Below are 25,334 nucleotides of genomic sequence, written 5' to 3'. Positions count from 1 at the left end.
ACCTTATCTGCTTTCAAAACTTTTTTATTTAAAAAATATTTCTTCAAACTAGGGAAAAACCTGATTTCTTATATTTAGGCAAAAGGTCCCGGCCGTTAGAGATGAGATTGCCTCAAAGAAAATTCACGTAACAGATCTTTCCTTACAGCCATTACTAGCCTGTGTATTTTTCATAATGAACAATGCAGCAACAAATGCAAAATGCTTACAGCATTATATCACATTCCCAAAGTGAACAGTTTATATAACATAATACATTTTCATATGATAATATCATATAAATATGCATCAGTCAAAATATGCATGTTTCAGTTAATCATGAAAAGTTTGTACCACCTCTTTTGGATTTAATTAAGCAAAATATTTAGGGCATTATCTTTCCAATCTAATGTTCAAAGAGCTATAGAACATTATTCTACTTTACACCCCAGAAGGAGAAATTTAGATTAATTACTCTGAGATAAAATCAAAATTGTATTTATTTATCATAGTGCAGAGAAGTATGAAGTCAAGCATTTGTGGAATGCCTTGCTGAAGCTGTTTGAGAGACTGCTTTATCTGGTGACTTAAAAATAAGGATGGCCATTCTAGGGGCATTTTAATTGGCTATGAACATGCATACTAGCTTACCTGACCAGAGCCCAAATAAAATCAGGTGGGCCTTAACGAACCCCAAGTGATTAAACTGTAGATTTACCACCCCTCTGTAACTTTCATGGGAATCCAAGACTGAGGAAAAAAGTCTGAAAGTATCTGCTGGTGATATTTCTCTCTTCCAACAGTTCCTAGAATGCACATGTCCAGATAATCATTTCAAGACTTGAATTATATGAGACAAGCTGCAAGACAATCTGAAGTGATTCCTGTGTGTTCTCCACGCCATGAGATGAAAGCACAGGTAACACTCTATCAATCTATTTGTTGAAGAAGGTATATTGAAGAACAGAATAAAGACATGGCCTGAAAGGCAGGCAAAAAACTAGGATTAAAGTTTGCTTTCTTTGCAGCCCTTCTTGTAATAATTGAATTCCAAAAACTGTAAGGCAGTCTGATTTAAAAGTCTCTATAGAGACTCTAATTTAAGAGTCCTATAGAAGCTTTTGTACAATTCCCTGTGTTCCAGAAATAAACATAAGGGAGACCCAGCGAAAATCTGGACCACTGAGTCAAAAGGAAAATAATGACAGTTAGCCATTATTTACTATTTAATAGGTGCCAGGCACAGTGCTAAATTCTTTAAATCCATCACTTAGTCTTAATCACAGCCACTACCCCGCAGGCAGGCACTAACATTATCCCCATTGTGCAGATGGGGAAAGTGAGGTTTAGAGATTAAGTGATTTGCTCCAAATCACACAGCCAGTACAAACCAAAGCCAAGATGAAGCCCAGGGCATCTGGCTCTAGAGCCCAAGCTCTCGACCACTACACCTTAGAGACCACAGCCTTTCTAAATGGGTGAGATTATACACCATCCACACGGACGTCCCTCCACAAAAAGGACTAAAAGGTGTCACAGACTCTGCTACTTACACAGCACACTGCTCCATGACACACTAATAGACAAAGAAAATGGAATCCAAATGGTCAAAAGGTCTTTGAGGAGACACCTGAAGTGTTAATCGATATTTGTTGACTGATTTTTTAAAAAACAAGTTAAAGGCCCACAGTGCAAGCCTTTACTTCTTTATGACTATGAGACTTGGATTTGCTGCAAACATTCTGTCTGAACTTTCACCAGCAAGTGCCACTTGAACATTAAATGATGAGACAGAACCAATATACCTGGATCTCAGGAAGCAGTCATTCTACTCACAGGCAAGCAATACTCTTCCCAGCTTTTTCTTCTGTAAGGGAGGGCAGTCACAGCAGGACATGAATAAGACTGACTTTCCATGTGGGTGAAGTGGGGAACCACTTACATGTGTAACTTCAAAGATGCCAATAAGAATATCCTAGCTTCAAAAAGTATCCTCAACTGCTCACAAAAATTTAATTCTACCATTAGAGAGTAATTTCCTGGGCTAAATATTTCTTATATCCTATTAAAACACAAATTCCCTGAAAGCAAGAAGGCTCGATATGTATTTGTCTATAGTGATTTATGCTTTAAAATGAGTGATTCTTTCTGAAGAACAAGTTTTCACAGAGAGTGATGAGAAGGGCTAAGGACAGGGCTCCAATGAGAAAGAGGAGGGCAGAGATGGGAGAGGCTAGGACAAAAGAAGCCTCTGGTCACTAATTTGCTAATGTCTAGCCCTGGGCATATAGGTAGAGCAAGCTGAGGGCTGCCAAGTAAAGGCAGAGTGGACAGAAAAACTACTGCCTGATCATACTGTAGCACAATGTCAGATATTTCCAGAATGACTTTTACATGTGAATTTAAAGCACCGTGGAAGTTGAAGGAGGTGGGAGGAATGGCATATCGCTAGGGATCTCTAGAAAAGAAAAGCAACAGGCAGATCCACTTATTACAGCTCAAGGGGATGACTTTTTGTTAAGCAAATGAGGTAACAAATATATACTCCTTTGTGAACCTAAGTCACTATTATTTGAAAGACATTGTGATGGAGTATGGAGAGATGGAGACAGAGGAAACGGGTGAAAGTATTAATACTGCCCCTTCTAGTTGTGTGATGTGGGTAAGTCACTTAAGGGATAGTAATGCCCACCGTAACTCTAGCTGTGGTGAGGATCAATCCAGAGAAAGTAGACACATTCTTCATGTAAATGAGCCTTCCTTAGAATTACTGGCAATTAGAGCCATAAGAAAAGGGTAGGTGTCACAGCAAAGGAAAACATAAACAAGACGAAAAGACAACCCTCAGAATGGGAGAAAAATATTTGCAAATGAAGCAACTGACAAAGGATTAATCTCCAAAATTTACAAGCAGCTCATGCAGCTCAATATCAAAAAAACAAACAACCCAATCCAAAAATGGGCAGAAGACCTAAATAGACATTTCTCCAAAGAAGATATACAGATTGCCAACAAACACATGAAAGGATGCTCAACATCACTAATCATTAGAGAAATGCAAATCAAAACTACCATGAGGTATCACCTCACACCAGTCAGAATGGCCATCATCAAAAAATCTACAAACAATAAATGCTGGAGAGGGTGTGGAGAAAAGGGAATCCTCTTGCACTGTTGGTGGGAATGTAAATTGATACAGCCACTGTGGAGAACAGTATGGAGGTTCCTTAAAAAACTAAAAATAGGACTACCATACAACCCAGTAATCCCACTGCTGGGCATATACCCTGAGAAAACCATAATTCAAATAGAGTCCTGTACCACAATGTTCATTGCAGCTCTATTTACAATAGCCAGGACATGGAACCAACCTAAGTGTCCATCTACAGATGAATGGATAAAGAAGATGTGGCACATATATACAATGGAATATTACTCAGCCATAAAAAGAAACAAAATTGAGTTATTTGTAGTGAGATGGATGGACCTAGAGTCTGTCATACAGAGTGAAGTAAGTGAGGAAGAGAAAAACAAATACCGTATGCTAACACAGATATATGGAATCTAAAAAAAAAAAAAGTGGTTCTGAAGAACCTAGGGGCAGGACAGGAATAAAGACGCAGATGTAGAGAATGGACTTGAGGAAACAGGGAGGGGGAAGGGTAAGCTGAGATAAAGTGAGAGAGTGACATGGACATATATACACTACCAAATGTAAAATAGATAACTAGTGGGAAGCAGTCGCATGGCACAGGGAGATCAGCTCCGTGCTTTGTGACCAAGTGGGATAGGGAGGGTGGGAGGGAGATGCAAGAGGGAGGAGATATGGCGATATATGTATATGTATAGCTGATTCACTTTGTTACACAGCAGAAACTAACACACCATGGTAAAGCAATCATACTCCAATAAAGATGTTAAAAAAAAGGGTAGGTGTCAGCTGTGTGCAATCTGGAGAGGCCCAATGAGCAGGCGCCAGTCTCTTCAATCACATCCCCCACCAATGGATGACATCTGTAGACTCACTAACTCTGAATACAAAGAAAAACCCAGTAATTGGTTAAATTTATTTAAGAATAAAGCCATTAGATTTAATAAAAGCTTCACTTACATTTATTCTTTTTAAAAATTACTTAATTTGAATTAATAGTTGACAGGGTGTTGCCAAATATATCACTGTACTGCCAGATATTCTGTAATTAATAGACGGGAATTCTTTGTAATTATCACATCAACTATCCACACATGGGTGGATCTTTCTACACACCTGAGAAGTCTGCTCTTTTAAGAAATATCATAGGAACAACTGAAAATGTCTGCCACCTTGGCAATTGAACTATCAAAAATTGCCAAAGAATAGAGTCTGAATTAATACAGTTTTATTGCACTTATTTCTCATTAAAAGGAGAGATGCAGTTAAATGATAGCAGTTCCATACAATTATGATTCTTTATAGTACCTAAAATTATCCCTATTTTTGGAAATAGAATTATTTGAAGTGATTTCAAGATTTTAAATAGTCAACACCCCTCTAAATAGGGTAGTACTTAACCCCAAAATAAAATCTAAATTGTTACATATAAACTAAAATTTGGTTCCAGTATGTAAAAGGAATGAGCACATATTACACAAAATGACAGGAGAATGATGGAATTTAAAATTCATTTTCAATTTTCTAATGGAAGTTTTCTAGCTGATTTTAAATTATTTATGTATATGATACATATACATGGGGTGTATATATATGTGTGTGTGTGTGTGTATACATACATACATACATACATATATATATATATACAGGACACACACATATTTGTAAAAGATGTGACTTCAAAATGAATTAAACATTTACATCCAGGTGCAGGTCCCTGTGTTATGTCACTGGTCAAGAATGATGAGTTGACTAGGACATGGCCCTGCTCCCAAGAGAACAGGCAGAAAAGTGTGTGACCCATCATTTGACAGGGAGAATGTGATAAGAGAGGAGTTCAGAAGCCTCTTCGAGCCTAGAGAGCACAGCTTCTGAGTTGGGTCTTGAAGGATTTGGAGCGGGAGAAAGTTCAAGAGAAGGAGGGAAAGGACAGAGGACCAGCAGGAGCCAGGAAGTGGCAGACACACTCAAGGATGGGGAGGAGCCCTGCAGCAGCTCAGCCACTACAACTGCTTGAAGAGAAAAGTAGGAATTAGACTGGGGCTGTGGGGCCTGCATGAGGAGTCCCTTGAATATCATCTTGCTCTGGGGTGGGAGGGGTTCCTCTTCATTCCACAGGTAATGAGGAGCTCCCAAACATTTCTCACAGGACATGACAGGAGCAGAGATGGGCTGAGAAATGTTACCCCAGCAGGGTGGATCGGAATTCAGAAGACCGGGGGCTTCCCTGGTGGCGCAGTGGTTGAGAGTCCGCCTGCCAGTACAGGGGACGCGGGTTCGTGCCTCGGTCCGGGAAGATCCCACATGCCGCGGAGCGGCTGGGCCCGTGAGCCATGGCCGCTGAGCCTGCGCGTCCGGAGCCTGTGCTCCGCAACGGGAGAGGCCACAGCAGTGAGAGGCACGCGTACCGCAAAAAAAAAGAAGACTGGACTCTTGTTCCACATCTTAGAAAAAATCAACATGAGAGCAGCCTCAATGACTCATTCACTTTTGTGTGTTCAGCGACTAGTACATAGCAATGCTTAAGCTATGTTGAATGAATGAATAAAAGGATGGATGGATGGATGGATGGATGGATGGATGGATGCAGAGGAAAGGAGATGAAGTTCTGAACCCGTAGAATAACATTTCTAACAGTAGAAATGAAAAGGAAAGGACAGATTTAAAAGTGAGACCTAAACAATCACCAAAATATAAGAATGTAACTCACCCAAATTCAGAGAATTCTTCTACCTGTGTCTCTAGTCAAAGCATACCAGGGAAAAGTCCAAAGAGTTCTTTGTGAAAATTGACTCTGTAGGCAAATTCAAAGTGAATTTGCTTTACTTCCAGTGTCCCTTCCTCACTTATTTTTTCAACATTCAAACAAAGAAGGTAATAAAAGGAGAGATCCCATAATGTCACAAAATAGTAATTCTCTCTTGAATACCATACTAAACTTGGATTCTTTAACAGACACTGCTAAGCACATGTGTCTGCAGCTCCTTGACGTTAACTTAAATACTTTCACTGATTAGCCAGAGTAGGGACTTCTGATAAGTCTCCTTGACAATCTCACCTCCATGTCTCAGTACTCATTATAGAGAGTTTGTCTTCCCTAGGTACCCACCCTAAGAAGCTGGCATAAGAAAGGAAGAGGATAGAACTTAAGAGTAAGGAAAACCCAGAATCCTCTATGCAACATTTCCCAAAATACACCCCCCACAGAACACTAATACTATGGGATACTTAAAGGGGTGTTATTTTTTTAAAGACTTCCATGGTCAAATATGCATGGAAAACACTGGGCTGAACAACAAGTTCTTTACTGTAAGACTTTTGGGCTCCACCAGTGTGTAATTAGAAATCTTCAAGAGGGAGATAAGAATGGCTGTATTTCACATATTTGACCAGGGACAGGTATTTTCACAGAGAATCCACAAGACTGGATTTCTAAGGATGTCTCTCTGGGATGTTCTGCTCTACTACCCTACATTAGTGCTGAAGCATGAGCACTTCCATGTGGGCCATTAATTATGAGGAAGGTTTCTCCTCTGTTGCCCAGAATTGGATCCTCCATTGCCAGGAGTTTTGTCTGCACTGGGCAGAAGGACAAGTCCAGCAGCCGTGTGGCCAGTGCTGGGTTTGCTGACCAACACCCACCAGCCCTCAATAAACACCACCAGACTGAACAAAGACACCCATGGTCCACTAAGTCCTGTGGTGTCTGCTATAGCCATCATATACAGAGAAGGCAACCCTTTACCTGTAAAGTCCTACAGAGAAAATGGCAGAAATCAATAATAAGGCAATGGGAGAGTAACACTGCTCTTAATAGACTGGATAATTCATGTTCACTGGCTGGTTGCAATGGAAAAGAAGCTTGAGTAAACTCTTGTCCCCCATCCCTGAGTCCTGGATTTGACCCTCTGTCCAATCTCAGGTGCCCTGGGACAATGATGGGTTTGCTCTCCACCGGACCTTTCTCTCCTACATGGCTAAAGCCCACACACTGAGTCCCAGCATCTAGCCAACAAATGCACATAATTAGGGACAAGGGAGCAAGGTCAAAAAGTGTGCACGAGCACATGCATCACTGCTGGAAAAGCAATTCCAAGCCACTGCCCTGCATAGAGGGGCATCATCTCCAAAGAAACGCAAATAGCAGCATATTAGGACTAAAGGGTCAAGCTGCTTTATATAGGACTTCAGCGCAGGAAAAGTATACCCGTTACCCACTATTTATCTGAAGGGCTCATTTCCCCTTCTGAAATCTGGCTGTCCCATTAATTACGCTTAACGGGCCCCGCAGTGGTTGACAAATCCCCCCAGAGGGGGAACCTTAATTGTAGACAAAGGATTCATTTATTTACTCTACTTTGTGCCAGGCACTATACTAGGGACTGCAGATACACTGGCAAAGAAGACAGACATGATCCCAATCCTCAAGGAGGTTTCCATGGCTGCCCCTAGCATAAAATGCCAACATGCAGTAGAAAAGGACCGTGGGAAAACCAGGCCTGCTCCCGGGGCTCTGTCACCACTGGGGGTGTCACAGGAGCCAGGTGTGCTTGGTGACCACAAAGCAGGTATAAGCAGCCCCACTGTGACTGACCACCCACCTCTCAGCATTCCAGGCAGTTCTACTAAGCAGCATACCTGCTGGGTCTACCATGCTAGGGGAGGGGAACTGACAGGCTAGAGACCAGGGGGTCAAAGGGACACGTGGGGAGGATAAAGCCTTCGCATCAAGCACCACTGTCTCTTCCTCAGCCCCTCCTCTTCAGTCTCCTTCAGCAGACTGAAGACTGGGAAGAACTTCACTCAACTAAATTTGTTAAAAGAACCAAGATGAACTCGCTGGAACACTGTCAAAAAGATAATTTACTCCCCTCTTCACCTTCCCATCTTAAAATATTCATTTAGATTTCTTGAATGAGAATGATGAATGATGAAGGGGCTCTCTGAAGGGGCCCCATGCCAATCCCTACTTGGGAATGTGATGGGACATCACGTGCCAGAACAGCGCCACTATGGGAAAGGGGGAGGGTCACACCCACTGAAACCTTTCAGAGTCCTCTCTTCTCTCTGCATAGTCCCCTTGGGCCATAGTATTTATGCACTCCTGTGACTCCAGCTACCATCCATATGATGAAGATTTCCAAATCAACACAGTTACTTCTCAGTTTATTTCCAACTGCCTCCCAGCATCTTAACCTGTCATGTCCAAAGCTACATACACACCTTTCCCCTAACCTGTCCCTTCACTGTGTTTCCCATCTCAGTTCCTGGCCCACGCATCCATGCAGTTACCTGCTGGCAGAAATCTGGTCTCTTTCCTGCCCCTTTCACCTCCCACATTCTGATTAATCACCAGGTCCTCCTAAATATTTTTATAATATTGCATTCATTCATTCAATTACTATTTACCCAGTCTAACTGCATACCAGGCGTTACTCTAGGCTATACGAGACCCGTCCTCATGGAGTTTACTGCTGTCGGTTCCAGTGAAGCCACCAACACCTCTCACCCGTACTACAGGTGGCCTCCCATCTCACTCCCATCTAGCTCATTCCCTCCACTATGGAGGTGAGGAATTCTTGTGAAACACAAGTCTGATCACTGCTCTCACCTGCCCAAAACCCTCCAGTGGCATCCGCTGCCCTCCAGAAGTTGGAACTCCTCACATGGCCTCTCCATGGCTCCCAGGACGAGGCCAGTCTCACAGCTTGTCTACTCTCGGGCCTGTGGCTTCTTTTGCTTTCCTTGAGGCTCTCTCCTCTGAGTCTTTCCATGTGCTGCTTCCTCCCTCGACCACAACCTCAAAATCCTTGACCAATTCAGTCCTATTGCTCCTCCATATCTTAAACCTCCTCCTATGGGAGTCTTTCCTGACCCTGAACCTGGTCAGATCCCAAAGCACCCTGGACTTGATCATCAACACACTTGACTGAGATTTCTTTCTAATGTCTGTCTCCTCCACCAGACTGTGAGCTAGTTAAGATAGGGACCATATCTGTCTTATTCACTAGAATGAAATGTCTGACTTTGGGCCTCAGCATAAGGAGAAGAAAAAGCAGAATCCTTACTAGATGTACCTTGGGTGGTTGGATGTCCAGGGCGGGGGCAGGGGGTGGGGGAGGAAGCCAAGGGCACCATCTTTGTGAACCACTCAGAACAAAGTTGCCTTAGAGGGAAACACCAGTGAAAAGCCCCAGAACAGAATGCAATCGTTATTTCCACTCTCCTCGGCCAAGTCCATGAACTAAGTCTTCTCAATTTAACAAGAACTTTGAGAAGTCAGCATTGGGAATGTCCCTAGAATAACACGAGTTACCAACTTCACCATCACTCCTCTCTCTTAACCAAACCTTATTTATACCTTCAAATAATTAATTGCAAACAGTTCAGTCAAGTCTAAGTTAATTCCAGAAACACATCCACCCTCTACAAGCAAAGGGAAGTACAGCTGACGTTTCCTCTTATTTCCTATTAGCATCTTAGCTCTTTGGTGATCTGGGGCAGGGTGTTCTAAAATCCTAGCTAGGCCATACCCCCAAAAAGAGTTTATAGAATGCCAAGAAAAGTTCTAGGCTGCCTCATGGATCACAGAGGTGTGTGATTTATAATCCATGTTTAGATGGTGTCCCTACTTCTGCCATGAAAGCAACTCAGTGACCTTGAGAAGGTCATTTACTCTCTCCAGCCTCATTTTCCTCATCTGTAAAAGAGGAGATTTAGCTAGATGATCTCCTAGGTCCCTTCTAACTAAAAATCTAGGACTCTAAATCTCTCAAAATAACAAGATCCATTTAAAGGAGGGCAGCCAAGGGGTAATCTTTCTCCTTTCTTTTTTTTCTTGAACCCCTCACTTAATTTCCTTCCTTTTTTCTCCTTCTGTATGGCCACCACTATTGTCCCTTGCCCTTACCACAAGAGGCTTAGAAAATTCTTTGGCTGATGGGACAATTTTAGAAGTGGACCTTTCTAAGCTCTCCAATATTTGCACCACCACAAATCTGGTACCCTCTTTTTAATCCTTTATTATATATTTATGCTTCACTTTAAAGGGACAAACATGAATGTTTATAAAATTCTAACTTTTTATATTATTTTCCATTAATTTCTGATCTTTCAGTGTGGACCTCCACACACATGGTATTTTATGCTGAGTTTCCCAGAAAACAGAATCTGAGACAAAGATTTGCATGCAGCCGGTTTACTGGGCGTGTGATTCCAGGAAGTAGGGGGTGGGGGACAAGGGGAATGAACCTGGGGAGGATGAAGAGCCAATGTAACGATGTGATACTAAGTTGGCCACTATTAAGGAAGACTGGTATTCAATCATAAAGAACAATCTTTGGAGTATGTGACATACATTTCATAACTCTTTACCCAGGGGACAAAAAGGAGAAAGAATTTATTCATCACATCTATGCCCCATTGACCTAGTGTGTTAATTCCCCTATATTTCTGGTTTGCATTTGTGGGCACACAGCCAAAAAGATTTACACAAAACTCATGCTGCCGTATCAGGGAAGTCCCAGAGCAAGAAGCTAGGGACATATGCCACAAGCATGAGGCAAGATCCTTTCAGAATGCACATGCCTAAGCTGTCAAAGTACTATAGCAGTCACTATGGGGCCAAGAGGATCTGGGGTGGCACGTAAGAGGCGTCCCATACTCAGAGTTGTCATCACTATAGAGCCTGGTTTCTCAACCATGGCACTATGGACATTTTCAGCCAGATAATTCCTTGTGTGGGACTGTCCTGTGCATTGTAGGAGGTTTAGCAGCATCCCTGCCCTCTGCTCACTACACACCAGTACCACTCCCTCTCCCAGCTGTGACAACCAAAAATATCTCCAGATATTGTCCAATGTCCCCGGGGGGGGGGGTGCAAATTTACCCCCTGATAAGAACCACTGGTGTAGAGTAATGTATTTCCTACTTTAGTCACTCACCCAGTGCCCCTTCATTTCTCTCCACTTTACACGGTATCAAAAACAGCTCTCAAGTAGACCACTGTGAGAGATATTTATGCCTCATGCCTATAACTTAATTTTTAGGCTTCACCATGATATAATTCACATAAATAGGTGATTATTCCTTAATAATAAGGAATGATGAGATTTTAAATACTCCATGTGAGAAAGCTATGAACAGACTAGACATAGGACAAAAATGTTAAAATTACATTCTAGGGTTTCGTTGCTGAAATCAAGACAAGAAGGAATTAAATTTTTAAAAAAATTTTGAAACCTAGGTCTTTAAGTCAAGGACTCAATATATTTTGAGACAAGGATTTTTTTCTCTGAATTATGCATATGTAATATACACACAATTTCACATTCAACTTCAAGGCCCACACTCACCCACCTAAGGCCATCCAAGGAACCCCTTGGAGACAATGTTAACTACAGTTGACGAGAATTTAAACTGTTTCCAGTTTTTAACTATTATAAATAAATGCTCCTATAAAGGTTCTTCCAAATGTTTTTGGCATATATATATATATATATATATATATATATACATACATACATACAGAGAGAGACAAACAGACATTTATGTTGAGTATATACCTAGGATGGAATTATTGGATAATAGGATATGTTTAGTTCAGCATTAATAGATATTCGCAATCAGCTTTCAAGAGTGGTTATACTGATTTACACGCTCAGCAGCAATGCATGAGAGTTCCAATTGGTCTGTGTCCTTCTCAATGTTGGGTACTGTCTTTTTCATTTTAGCCATTCTAATGTTTGTGCACTGGTATCTCACTGCGATTTTTTTTTCTTTATTATATCTGTATTCAAATCACAACATATACATGTAAATACTGAAGTGGAAAAGAATACAAAGATTGGAGGGCTCTTCTAGAGGATCTTTGTGTTTCTTTTTTTTTTTAACATCTTTATTGGAGTGTAATTATTTTACAATGGTGTGTTAGTTTCTGCTTTATAACAAAGTGAATCAGCTGTACATACACATATATCCCCATATCTCCTCCCTCTTGCATCTCCCTCCCACCCTCCCTATCCCTCTCCTCTAGGTGGTCACAAAGCATCAAGCTGATCTCCCTGTGCTATGTCTCACTGTGATTTTAAATTTTATTTTCCTAATGACTAACGAGGTTGAACAACTTTTAATATGTTTATGGGCCACTTGGATATTTTCTTTAGTGAAGTGCCTGTTTATATTTTTTGCTCATTTTGCCATTGGGATGTTTTCTTTTTTATTTCTAGGGGTTCTTTATATATTGTGAATGTGAGTCTTTTGTGGAACGTGTTTTATAAACATATCTCCTACTCAGTGATTTGCCATTTCATTTTTTTGAAAGATGTCTTCTAATCAACAGAAATTCTTAACTTTAATAGAGTCTATTTAATCAACCTTTTTCTTTATGGTTAGTGCTTGTAGTATATAATTTAAGCAGTATTGGCCTGCTCAAGATCATAAATATATTCTCTGAGGCTTTCTTCTACAAGCTCTATTGTTCTAACTCTCACTTTTAGATCAACAATCCATCTAGAACTGATTTTTGTGAATGGTGTAAAGAATCAACATACATTTTTTATCATAAGAACTGAGAAGACTATTCTTTCCTTACTGCTCTATACTGTCACCTTTGTTCTTATGGACTGAATGTATGTGTCCCTCCAAAATGCAAGTTGAAGCTCTAATTCCCAATGTGATACTATTTGGAGATGGGGTATTTGAGAGTTAATTAGGGTTAGATGAGGTTGTGAGAGTAGAACCCTGGTCTAATGGGATTAGTGCCCTTATAAGAGGAGACACAAGAGAGCTTGCTATCTCTTTCTGCCATGTAAGAACACAGGGAAAAGGCAACCACCTGCAACTCACAGAGAGGGTTCTTACCAGATACCAACCCTGATGACTTTGATCTTGGACTTCCATTCTTCAGAATTGTGAGAAAATAAATTTTGGTTATTTAAGCAACCCAGGCTATGGTATTTTATTATGGAAACGCAAGCTGACTAATACATTTGTCATAAATTATCAATTTAGATTTGTTTCTGGATTCTATTGAAATGATTTATATGTATATCTTTATGTCATTATCTCATTGTCTTTTTTTTAATTCAACAGAAATCATTTATTACTGCTCATGGTTTCTGTGGATCAGATATTTGAGAGTGGTTTGGAGCAATTCTGGCTCAGGACTGCTCATGAGGTTACAATCAAAGGTCTCTGGGGGCTACAGTAATCTGAAGGCTTGACTTCAGGCTGGGGGATCCACTTCTAAGGTGGTTCAGCCATAGGGCTGGCAAGTCAGTGCTGGCTACTGGTAGGAGGACTCAGTTCCTGTCTACATGGTCCTCTTCACAGGACTGCTTAAGTTTCCTCATGCTTCCCACAGAGTGAATAATGTGAGAGAATTAAGCAGAAACTGCAATAAGCTTTTACGACAGCATTAGAAGTTGGTCACACAGACCATCCCTGATTCAATGTATGAAGACACCACCAGGAAGCCAGGATAATTGGGGGCCATCCCAGAAGCTGGCTACCATAATTTCATTATCTAAAGTCCAAAACTAGGCAAAAATAAACTATTTTAGGGAGGCATACTGAGGTGTTTAAACTATAGAAGAAAGAAAGGTAATGATTACCATAAAAGTGGTTACCTCTTGGAGGAAAGAAGGTGTGAGTAGACAAGGATCACTATTTGTAAAAGGATACATTTATGTTTTACGCACTTTTCCAAAATGTATATATTTCATAATTGCAAGAAAAGGTTCTTTACAAAAATTAAACCAAAAGAGAACTGACATGAAACAGAAAGTGTTCTTTCCTCTTTTATGTCTCAAATATAGATCAATAGATTCCTAAAGGATAATTTTAAATATGGTCAAAAGAAGAATAACAACAACAGCAACAATTAACACTAATAATATTCATTAATAATTATTCTAGTCTTATAATAAATGTTGAGATCTCTTAGTATAAGTCTTCGAATTTTGCTTTTTTTCCTCAAGATAATCTTGGCTACTCTTACCCCTGTGTATCTCCATGTATACTTTAGAAGCAGCTTTTTTTTTTTTTTTTTTTTGGTGGTATGCGGGCCTCTCACTGTTGTGGCCTCTCCCGTTGCGGAGCACAGGCTCCAGACACGCAGGCTCAGCAGCCATGGCTCACGGGCCCAGCCACTCCGCAGCATGTGGGATCTTCCCGGACCGGGGCACAAACCCGTGTCCCCTGCATCGGCAGGCAGACTCTCAACCACTGTGCCACCAGGGAAGCCCCTAGAAGCAGCTTTTTAATTTCCACAACACTTTATGATGAAATTTTATCAGAATTGAATTAAATATATAGATCAATTTAGGAAGAATCTGCCTTTTTAGAATATCTAGTCTCCAATCCATAAACATGGTGTGTCCCTTCACTGATTTAGGTTTTCTTTCATTTCTCTCAACAATGCTTATACTTCTCTGTGTAACAATCCTGCACACATTTTGTTAGATTTTTTCCTCTGGGTATTTGATGGTTTGATGCTATTTTAAATGGTATTTTTAAGGTTTCGTGTGTGTGTGTGGCTGGTATATAGAGAAATAATGGATTTGGCGGTACTGACTTGGGGGTTTAGACCCTGATAAATGCACTCATTAATTATAATAGTTTATTTGTTCATTGGTAGGGGAGAGAGGTTCTAAACAAAACAGCATTTCTACCTTTCAAATCTTTTTTTCTGTTGCTTTTTCTTGCCTTATTACATTGTCTATGAGTTCTAGTACAAAATTAAATAGAAGTAGTGATAGTGGTTATCTTTATCTTATTCTTGATCTCAAAAGGAAAGTTTTAAATATTTCACCATTAGGTATGGTGTTTGCTGTAGGTTTTTTGTGGATATTTTTTGTCACATTATGGAAGTTTTATTCTATTCCTATTTTTCCAAGAGTTTTTATTATTAATTGTGTTAAATTTTTATAAAATTGTGTTTCTGAATCTTTTGAGAATATTGTATGAGCTTTATTTTGTTCTGTTAATGTGCTTAATTATATTGACTAATTTTCAAAATTTAAATCAACCTTGCATTCCTAGAAAAAAAATCCAAGTTAGACATGATGCATTATCCTACTGCTTATATCACTGACTTTGGTTTGCTATGATTTTGTTCAGGATTTTTGAATCACTGTTCATGTTAAACAGAAGTTTTCCATTTTAATGTAATCTAATTACATTAAATTATCATTTTTACTTCTAATGCTTTTGTCATGTGATGAGATCAAGGTCATGCTGGGATCATAAAATGATTTCTATTCTCTAGGAGAGTTTCTCTAAGTTTGTTTTTATTTTTTCCTTAGATGATAGAATTTAACACTGAAGTTATCTGGATCTAGAATGTTCTTTGTAAAATGATTTAATTATTTAATTTCCTTACTACTCAGGAAATGTAGGACTACTCAGGTTTTCTTATTCTTGTGCCTGTTTTGGTAAATTAAATTCGACATAATGTGACTTCTCTTTTGCAGAAATTCTGGGAATTACTTCCAGTGATCACAACTTATGTATAACATCAAAATGATTAGGTTTAATACCATATGGGTGATACAGTCTTTTTATATACTCATATTTCACCTTTCTAGCACTTTCTCTAAATTTTATTTTTTTAATTAATTTTAATTGGAGTACAGTTGATTGACAATGTGTGTTAGTTTCTGCTGTACAGCAAGGTGAATCAGTTATACATATACATATATCCACCCTTTTTTAGATTATTTTCCCATATAGGTCATTACAGAGTTTTGAGTAGAGTTCCCTCTACTATATAGTAGGTTCTTACTGGTTACATATATTTTATATGTAGTAGTATGTATATGTCAATCCCAGTCTCCCAACTTATCCCTCCCTCCTCTTTCCCCCTTGGTAACCATAAGTTTGTTTTCTACATCTGTGACTCTTTCAGAGTAAAAATTAACAATCATTGAAAGTTGTCCTAAGTAGCATAAATCTTCCATCAGAATTTCAGCTGCTGTAACTACACACATAGGTAATTGGCTTTAAATATATTCAATCAACAAATACATATTATGACATATTAAAATAGACCCTTTCAAATATTAAATCATCTAGGCATTTCACTATACAAGTCATAAAACCAAGATTTTATAAATGTAGGGAAATTACAGATTACCTTAGTTAACTACATCATTTTTCAGACAAGGAAACTGAGGCTCAGAAAGGCTAAGTGGCTTATCCAAGATTAGACAGCCAATAAATGGCTGAGCTGGCATTAACAATCCAGGTCTCCTGGCTCTTACTCTGGTGGTCTTTCCACCACATCATGCTACCATTCAAACTACACATTCCATTTGGCATTAAGAATGACTGAACATATTGAAATTTGACTTACATCTTTTCAAGACCCCTTGATTGTATAAAGAAAGATAAAACAGGACCCATGTCATAGTAGCTAACATTTTAAGGCTTCATTTTGTGTCTTTTTTATCACTTTGAATTTCAAATGACTATCTCTAGCTTACATTATGTTTCAGATGCCATTTCTCCCCAACTGTACAAACATAACAGTTCCTGAGTATCTGCGTACAGACTTTCTGCTACTCCAGTTTAACTGCCCTTCTACTCCCCATGCACCTTCCAAATGCTGTTAAATTATTTCATACTTTCCAAAGTCAAAATAGAATAATGTTTTGATTATATATCAAGTACACTGTAAGTTCTTGGTGATCAGGGATGATATATATATTTGTATCATATACATATATATAATTTGTATTTATATTGTATATATTTGTATTATCTCATATAATGTAAAGAACATTCAGTAAATACCTTATTGACTAAAAGACTGACACAGTGTTTTGAATAATCAAGTGGTATGAATATGGGTTAAGGAGACATTGTGCCTAAGTTCAGCTACCAGCTCGACCACTTATTACCTGTGTGACCTCAGGCAAGTTGCTTAACTTTTCTGGGTCTCAGTTTCCTCAATTGTAAAACAAGGTTAATAATAGCATCCACACAGAGTCTTTCTGAAAATTAGATGAGATAATCTATTACACAATGCCTGTCCCATAATAAGTGCTCAAAAAATATTAGCTTGATGAGATTATATCAATACTGTTATTAACTACTTCTCTTCCTGTCATTCACCATAATTCCTCCTGTCCTCATCCTAAGCGGTTTGGAAAGATCTCCAAATCTGAGGGTTCAGTGAACCTCTTCTTTTTATTGAGAAATGTATCTACTACATAAATAGTAAGTCATCCAAATCCCATTAACTCTAGGTAATTTTATTTAATAATCATATTTTAAAAGTTGGACAAATAAATAAATGGCAAAGCAATTTTTATTAAATCCTGTTTTCTCAATGGCTATTTGGAATACAGCATTCATATGCAAGCCCCAAGAATATTGAATAACAGATAAAATAAATAATGATCATAATGCAAACCACATTCTGATTCCCACTTCCCTGCAAGTACAACTCCATGTAAGAATTACAAGAGCCAAAAAGTAACATGCTTATTAACTGTGGGCTACTCAGCTATACACATAGAGCTTAGCAGATCACGTGAATGTTTCCATATTCTCAATTAAGCTAATGGTTCCTTAGAGCCCAGTTCTTATAACCCCTTAAGAATTTCAAGATTTGCCTGAAAAAATATATCACATTTCCATGACTATGACTGAACACAAATTTGGAAAGCTCACTGAAAGCAAACCATCCTGGAAGACAGGAAATGGTCATTGTTTTCCAAGAAAGGCAAGACGCTCCTGCACAAAGGAAATCAAGCTGGTCTTAGAAGCTTAATCTCATGTCCCTCCACATAAACCTGTGTGTGCTGTGTGGATGGACCCTGCCTTTCACTTCACACACGGGAACATACTGGGGAATAAGAATAAGGTCACTTACCATTTGAGGTAAGAGACATTTTATTCAAAATTGCCATATAAATGCATCCAGAGAAGTATATTCCCTCCTTTATTCACATTTCATTTTATTTTAAAGTATTCAGAGATTTAAAGGGATTCTGGACTTATAATAGACAAGTTATAAGCCTCTGGAAAAACCTGACAAAAGACTCAGATCTAAAATATTGTTTCCTAGATACACAGTGTTTTCTGCAACTGGCCTCAGTGAAACTTTCACTAGCAAAGTCTTTGCATTTCATCTTTACCTTATGAACAAAAAAAAACTGCACTAATTGTTTTACTGATTTTTTAAAGTCTTGAGAGCAAAATGTTGTTCATGGAGCAAGTCTAAGAGCAGGAGATAAAAAATCCTGGTTCAAGTCCCAGCTGGTTACTTTAACCAGAAGTAGGCAACCCAAGCTTGCCCAACCACTGCAGAGGGTTGATGTCTGCTCAGTGGAACTGGGTGCTACTACACTTGTAAAGCAATAAAGACCAATATAAGGTCTTTGTAAAAAAAAAAAAAAAGTATTTAAAATTCATTTTGAATGGCTTTGCTTCAATAGTCAAACTTGCGTGAGAGCAGAGCAGGCATAAGTGTTCTGATGGAGATTCACTGTTGTACAGCTCTTCCAATCCATGCTGGAAGTCCTTTACTGGTACAACCCTCTCTGAATGAAGTCCCAAAGGATTGAACCCATATTAAAATCTCTAATATGAGAAGAATTACAGCAAGGTTACAATGTAATTAACCTGAGTTATCTTTCAAAACTCTTGCTGATATATATTCTGCCACTTCAGACTATGCTCACGCTGTGGTTTTTTAAATTAGCAAAGAAGGAGGTTTTCATATTCATTCTAACTAAAAGGATAAAGGAATGTTTGTGTAAAAAGGATAGGAATGTTTACACAACATAGGAATGTTGTGTAAAAAGAGAATTGGTTGATACTTTCTATTATTTTCTAATATTATTCTTATCATTATATTCTTATCGTTTTTTAAAAATGGTGACTCTATATGGCAAAACCTTATTCTGTCCACCGCAGAAAAGTCCGTGATTCTTATTTAAAGATCATGGTGATTCCCTTCATTTGCTTGGAGGGAAAAGAAAAAAAGTAAAAGCAGGGCTATTATTCTGTGTTTATAACAAGTCTATTACCATAGTAACGACTGTGATGTCACAAACCCTATACCAAGGGCCAGATTCTGTCTCTGAGCGGGGAAGGGCAGCTTAGCCTTGGAAATCGGATGAAATTGGATGCAAACATGTGCAGCAGAAGCAGGGTCAATGCTTGTGGTAATCACCAAGGTGCAAGAAGTTCCCCTTCCTGGAAGAAAAAGGGTGCAGGAACAGAAAAGCAATCCCCCAGGCCCAGAAATAAGCTACCCCCACAGTTCTGTCTGCAGCTGTGCAAAAGGAGAGTGGAAATCCAAGCGAGTGTGGTATCACCGTGTTCCCGATCACGAGTATTCCACTGGGCCCACTGGCTGCCAAATGTGGATGGGATCCAGTGGTGAGCCTGCCTGAGCACAGGGAACACTCTCTGGAACTAGTGCCTGACCAGATGGAGCCTTCCGGTACCTCAAAGCAGGAGCAACTTGCTTCATGATGGCAAGACTTTAAAACCAAGCTGGGGGGTTACCACTGCTAGGTCATCCTGGTTCACAGAACCACAGATGCTTAAGAGTTAGAGAACTCATCAAGTCTCCCCAAAGATGTGGACTTGAAAAAAATAACCTTTTGCAGGAACAAGCTATATCCCCTGTCACTAAGGAATCTGAAGTAGCAGATTAATAAATACTCTTATTCTGATACAGTCTAGGGAAGTTTCGTATATATACGCTGACAAGGCAACTTTATATTAAAAAGAATATTGGATTAGGAGTCAGAAGACCTTAGTACTAGTCTTGACGCAAGTACTTAGAAGCCACCTGACCTTGAGAAAGCCATTTAACTTATTTGAGCTTCAGTTCTTTATTTAATGATATCTCAAATGCTATTTCCCAGGGTTATTGTAAAGATCAAATTAAATAAAATCTGAATGAGTTTCATAACTGTAAAGGGTTTAATACAAACATAAGGTATTACTAGCATTTTCACATAGCCGGCTTACAGTATACCAGGAATAATTTGAACGCTAATGGTTCTTTTCTTTCCAGGAATCCAGAGCATACACACAATCCTCTTCTTCCCTATCCCGAGAAGTAGACACTTGCATGATACAGTCAACTCTGAATTATTCAGGGGTTGATTACCAAGGGGCCTTTTGTTCCTAGCCATCGTATGATTTATTAGTTTCCCTCAGAAATGCCCCATTAACCTATATACAGCTAGACCATTGACAGAGGGTCCCTCAACTGGATTACCTTGAATAACAACTCTGGTCAAAGTTTTAGCAAAAGGAAAAATTGAAATGATTAACTAGATGGGAGTTTTTGGATAATTTGTGGACTTTACACTTATCTATGGATAAGTACTCACATCACTGTCACAGAGGCTATGGTCATGGTCAGACAGACTGAGACTAATCCAAACAAGATCCTAGCACTTTCCCAGTGAACAACAAAGTAGCCTGTACTATCTTCTGCATGTGCAATAGGAATTTGAATATCAGTCATTCATTCATTTATTCAACAAACACTGGTGGAGTACCTATTATGTGCCAGAGCTCACCACATACCCTGAAAACCCCACTATTTTCCTGCCCTGTCACTGTCCCTTCCTCACGATATTACACAGAGCACCTTGACAAATCTCATAGCCTGACTCTTAGAAACTCTATTCACCTTCCTGGTATCATGAGACTTTTGCCAATCTTACCCTAGTGCTAGGGTCAGCAAGCTATTGTCCCTAAGCCAAACCCTGCCTGCTGCCTTCTTTGTAAATAAAGATTTATTAGAACACAGCCATGCCCATTTGTTTATGTATTATCTATGGCTGCTTTTCTGCTACCACCGCAGAGTTCAGTAGTTGTGACAGAGACGGTAGAGCTCCAAAGCCTAAAATACTATCCGACCCTTTACAGAAAAAGTTTGCTGACCCCTGCACTAGATAACATAACTAAATCAAAATTCATCTCTCCTGTAAGTTTCTGCTTGGAGAATAATAGAGTAAGCTCCTTGAAAGCAAAGAACCTTTGTGTATCTTTTTCTTGTCATATAGAACCCTGGAGTAGGATCGAGTCAAGGTTTAGAGAAGATACAGAAAATTAAACATGTCCTTCCCTACATTCTGTTTTCAACAGATGAGTGCCTTGGAGTTCCATGGAAGACAGCATAAAACCACTGGTGTTCAGTTACTCTGGCTTCTAAATCCTCAGAGTTGCTACATCTAAGACTTCCAAGGCTCAATTTTTGGCCTCTATCCTTTGCATATTTATTTCTTGATCTGATGTGGAATTAGAGTTAAATAGGAGCTGTGTGCTTGAATTCCACGTGGCTGGCTCAGCAGGAAACTCCAGGGCAGGTTTTTTGGCATGCCAAACTCATGTTAGCCTCAGCTATGCTAATTTCTAGAGCTGTTTGCTTTGCTCAAATAAATCTTAGAGGGGAATTTGCATTTGGATACACACTTTTTTTTTGCACAAATTATGTGCATGATAACTCTGGGGCAGAATAAGGACTGAAAAAAAAAAAAGAACAAGAGGCATGGTGTTTACTGAATGGTTTTCATGTGGCAAGCACTATGCTGGTGCTTTACCTACATTTTCTCATCTCATGGCCACAACTATCCCATAAGGTGAAACTGTGATCCCCATTTTACAGATGTGGAAATCATATAACTTGTCTACACTCACAGAGCTGGTAAATGACAAAGCCTGGATTTGAACACAATCTGTCTGAATGTGAAGCCTGTGTTCTTTTCACTTAGTCACACTGTTTTATTGATACCCTCATCATCATCACCACTCACCTAAGCCCCTGGACATACTTTCAAACAATGAACCCCACATTTAACAAAATTAGTCACCCTTCTCTCCAGTTGTCCTATGCAAAATATGTGTTTGACCTTTAGGAGATAAATTTGGGTCCCTCTGCACCATAAAACAATCAACCAAAGGAGAACAGTGGCATTAGAAAGACAAACTTTTTATGTAACACAAATTATGTTAGTATTTAGTAGACAAACACGATTACAAGTGATTTTGATAGGTAAATGGATTTTAATGACATATCTGAGGACCTCAGTATGAAAGGACACTTTTGCTGCTAAAATGTCATAGGCTAAGCAAAAGAATGTGCCCATACCATGAAAAAAATGTTAGTAACACTTAGAAGATGGTACCAATATATCTATAATATAAGCCAAGGAATTTATATCTACAAATATTTTCACTATTTATGGAAACATAACCAAACACCTATCTTCCTTAAAAAAAATACAAGCATTAACTTTAGTGAGTTATGATAAGTACTGCTATCAAAACTCAGTATTTATCATTGTTCAATTCAACATACAGAAAAATAACCAGCGTAGCAATTAAACGTTCTAGCATAATTCTGACATTTTACAGCAAGCCAGATACAATATTACTGAACTTCTTTCTCTGTGTGGAGCATAACTGTAACCTAGCTTGCAATAAGATTTTAAGACTGGCTTAATAAAACAACATCATGCTCAGCCCACTGCCGTCTAGCTTAATACACCGCCATCTAATTTTCTAGAAATATAAAAGAACTGATTACATTTTCATGCAAATGAAATTCAGATCTCCATTTTTTTTAAGCTCTCAAAGAGCTTTGCACAAATTAAAAGGAACTCTGTATGAGATGGGTAACCTAGGTTGTTTCTTAAGTGGATTTATAAGAAGGCACGCTGGGGAACAAGCCTGCCACACACACTTCACAGATTGCCCCTTCCTTCGCAAAACCCACAGAGGATACGTGGTCCTCACTGCACCACCACCCAGCTCAACCATGGTTCCTTTTTTTCTTGCTAACCAGGCAGTATATATCTTATTTTTTTAATTAGTTCATGCTTTTTTTAATTTTAAACAGATGATTTTAGAGAAGGAAAATAACTTCTTTTATAGCCAGGGGTAGGGAAAATTTATTGTCAGTTGAAAGTTGACAGCCTAACTAGTAGTAGATTGGCCTAATAAAACAATACTACTTTAAATAATACATGCACTAACATTTCTTAGCTGCAAAGTCCCTAAAACAGTCTTTTCCAAAATTAACTTAAGCATTTAATAATTACCATAGGATAGTTAAAACAATTTTCTATCAATCATTATCACTGGAAACCCCAGTATTGACTTACCTGCTGGTGGCTTTATGAAAGGTGGAGGAATTAAAGGTACAATAATGGGCACATTGCCATGATCCTTTGACCCTGCAGGTGAGTCACTGAGTCCATTTCCTGTGGCAAGCCCTGAATAGCCTGTGCTTATATTGTATGGTGAAATAACACTGTCCTCAGGTAATTTTGGTCTTGGCAAAGAATTTTCTGTAAAAGAAGAAAATCACATTCAATATGACGAAAGGGCTTACAACCACATTTTCTCAAGTAAAATGGCTATGGAATAAAAATTTTATTTTGCAAATCTTTAAACACTTTACCAGAACTCCACAGACCATACTGGACCTTTTCAGTCGTGTTACCATAAATTTCCAAAGGGCTCCTTTATAATTTGCTCCACTATGATAGCTAACATCTCAACTGTACTGTGGTGATGAATTTTAGCACTGTAAAAGCCCACAGAAAATTGAGAGGCAATTAACCCTTTCCATGTACAAAGTGATATACAGCAGACATCGCTCTCTGTCTACCAGGGGAGAAGCTTAAAAAGTGCCCCTGTAGCACTGTAACCAGGTCCCACTGTATTGTAAACCTGAGTGATAATATAATCAAAAGAACCAATGAAGGGAAGAGATATGGGAACATATGTATATGTATAACTGATTCACTTTGTTATAAAGCAGAAACTAACACACCATTGTAAAACAATTATACTCCAATAAAGATGTAAAAAAAAAAAAAGAAAAGAAAAAAAAAGAACCAATGAGAAAGAAGCTGATGATTAGGAAAAAACTGTTGTTTCACAGGGTAGACCCATTAACCCATTAATACCCATTAAAAATTAACAAAAATGATCATAAAGAAAACTTATAATGATATGAACCTTGTGAATTTTATCGTTGCATGTGAATCATTAAAAACAACAACAGTGGCTTCCCTGGTGGTGCAGTGGTTGGGAGTATGCCTGCCGATGCGGGGGACGCGGGTTCGTGCCCGGGTCCGGGAGGATCCCACATGCCGCGGAGCGGCTGGGCCCGTGGGCCATGGCCGCTGGGCCTGCGCATCTGGAGCCTGTGCTCCGTGATGGGAGAGGCCATAGCAATGAGAGGCCCGCGTCCCGCAAAAAAAAAAAAAAAAAAGAAAAGAAAAAAAAAAAAAACAACAACACTCAACCATAGAAAACAACTTGTTCCCTCCAATAGCATATCCTGGCACTCTCTCCATGTTCCCCAGAGGCAAAGATTATTACCTAGACCAAGTGTTAAACGAGCTATTAGTTTACAGAATATAAACTCGACTTGCATTTTTCGTTTACAGTGAAATTGATGATACTATCTCGGTAACATGATGTGTACAATTTCATACCAAGCTTAACATAAAATTTGTCACATACGTTCAATTCCACATGCCTGCAGGACAGCTCATTTACATTTCATTGCTTGGCATATAAGAAGGAAAAGCACTATCTTAGAGACTGGGAATAAAATGCATGAACAGGTAGTTTATGCCAATAGATACTGAATGTAATGAAAATACGGATCAAATTGCCAATTATATCACACAATTAGTTTTAGTCACACTTTATTAAAGTTCCCCAAATGGATTGCTTCTTCACATAATCCTTTTCTTTGACAAACAAACACTCAATCCAAATTTAGGTTCATAAATTCAGTGTGCAGATCAACACCCACCAATGATTCTAGGCTTCATGAAATATCAGGCACTGCTACCCACCGGCAGATTCAGTGTTATTTCAGCTCCACTAACCTTCTAATTTCTACTCTTTGGCTGGGCTTTGATGATCATTCTTATGGAATTATATAGGACCCAACCTTCTACTACTCTCTTACTCTTCTTCTTAACCTATCCAAGGCTGTGTGGATGAGGCAAGGGTGAAAACTTCAAACAGAAAACAGAAATAGGGCCTTCCTTTAGAATTCCCACCCAAAAGGGGGGGAGGAGAAATTATCAAACTAACCATGATTGTCTCTTACCGTCTGAAAATCTAAACCTAACATTTCACTTAACAGAAAGCACCAGTCCTTAACAATTGATATATCGAAGGGTTCAGGAAACTAGAAATT

General features: G+C 39.0%; 1 protein-coding gene across 3 annotated transcripts in view; it reads right to left on the bottom strand.

Moving 5' to 3' along the window:
• Nucleotides 1-25,334, bottom strand: part of SOBP (sine oculis binding protein homolog) — a 160,040-nt gene that overhangs the window by 120,133 nt on the left and 14,573 nt on the right. For all 3 annotated transcript variants that reach the window (XR_012324768.1, XM_033867592.2, XM_033867593.2), the window contains exon 3: nucleotides 23,272-23,457. Coding sequence is in view for 2 of the 3 variants with exons in the window: in XM_033867592.2 (XP_033723483.1) it covers nucleotides 23,272-23,457 (186 nt within the window). In the remaining variant the exon portion in view is untranslated. The remainder of the gene's footprint in view (nucleotides 1-23,271; nucleotides 23,458-25,334) is intronic.

This window comes from Tursiops truncatus, chromosome 12 (assembly GCF_011762595.2).
Source record: "Tursiops truncatus isolate mTurTru1 chromosome 12, mTurTru1.mat.Y, whole genome shotgun sequence".
Classification (NCBI taxonomy): Eukaryota; Metazoa; Chordata; class Mammalia; order Artiodactyla; family Delphinidae; genus Tursiops; species Tursiops truncatus.
This window is presented reverse-complemented; position numbering and strand designations above follow the sequence as displayed.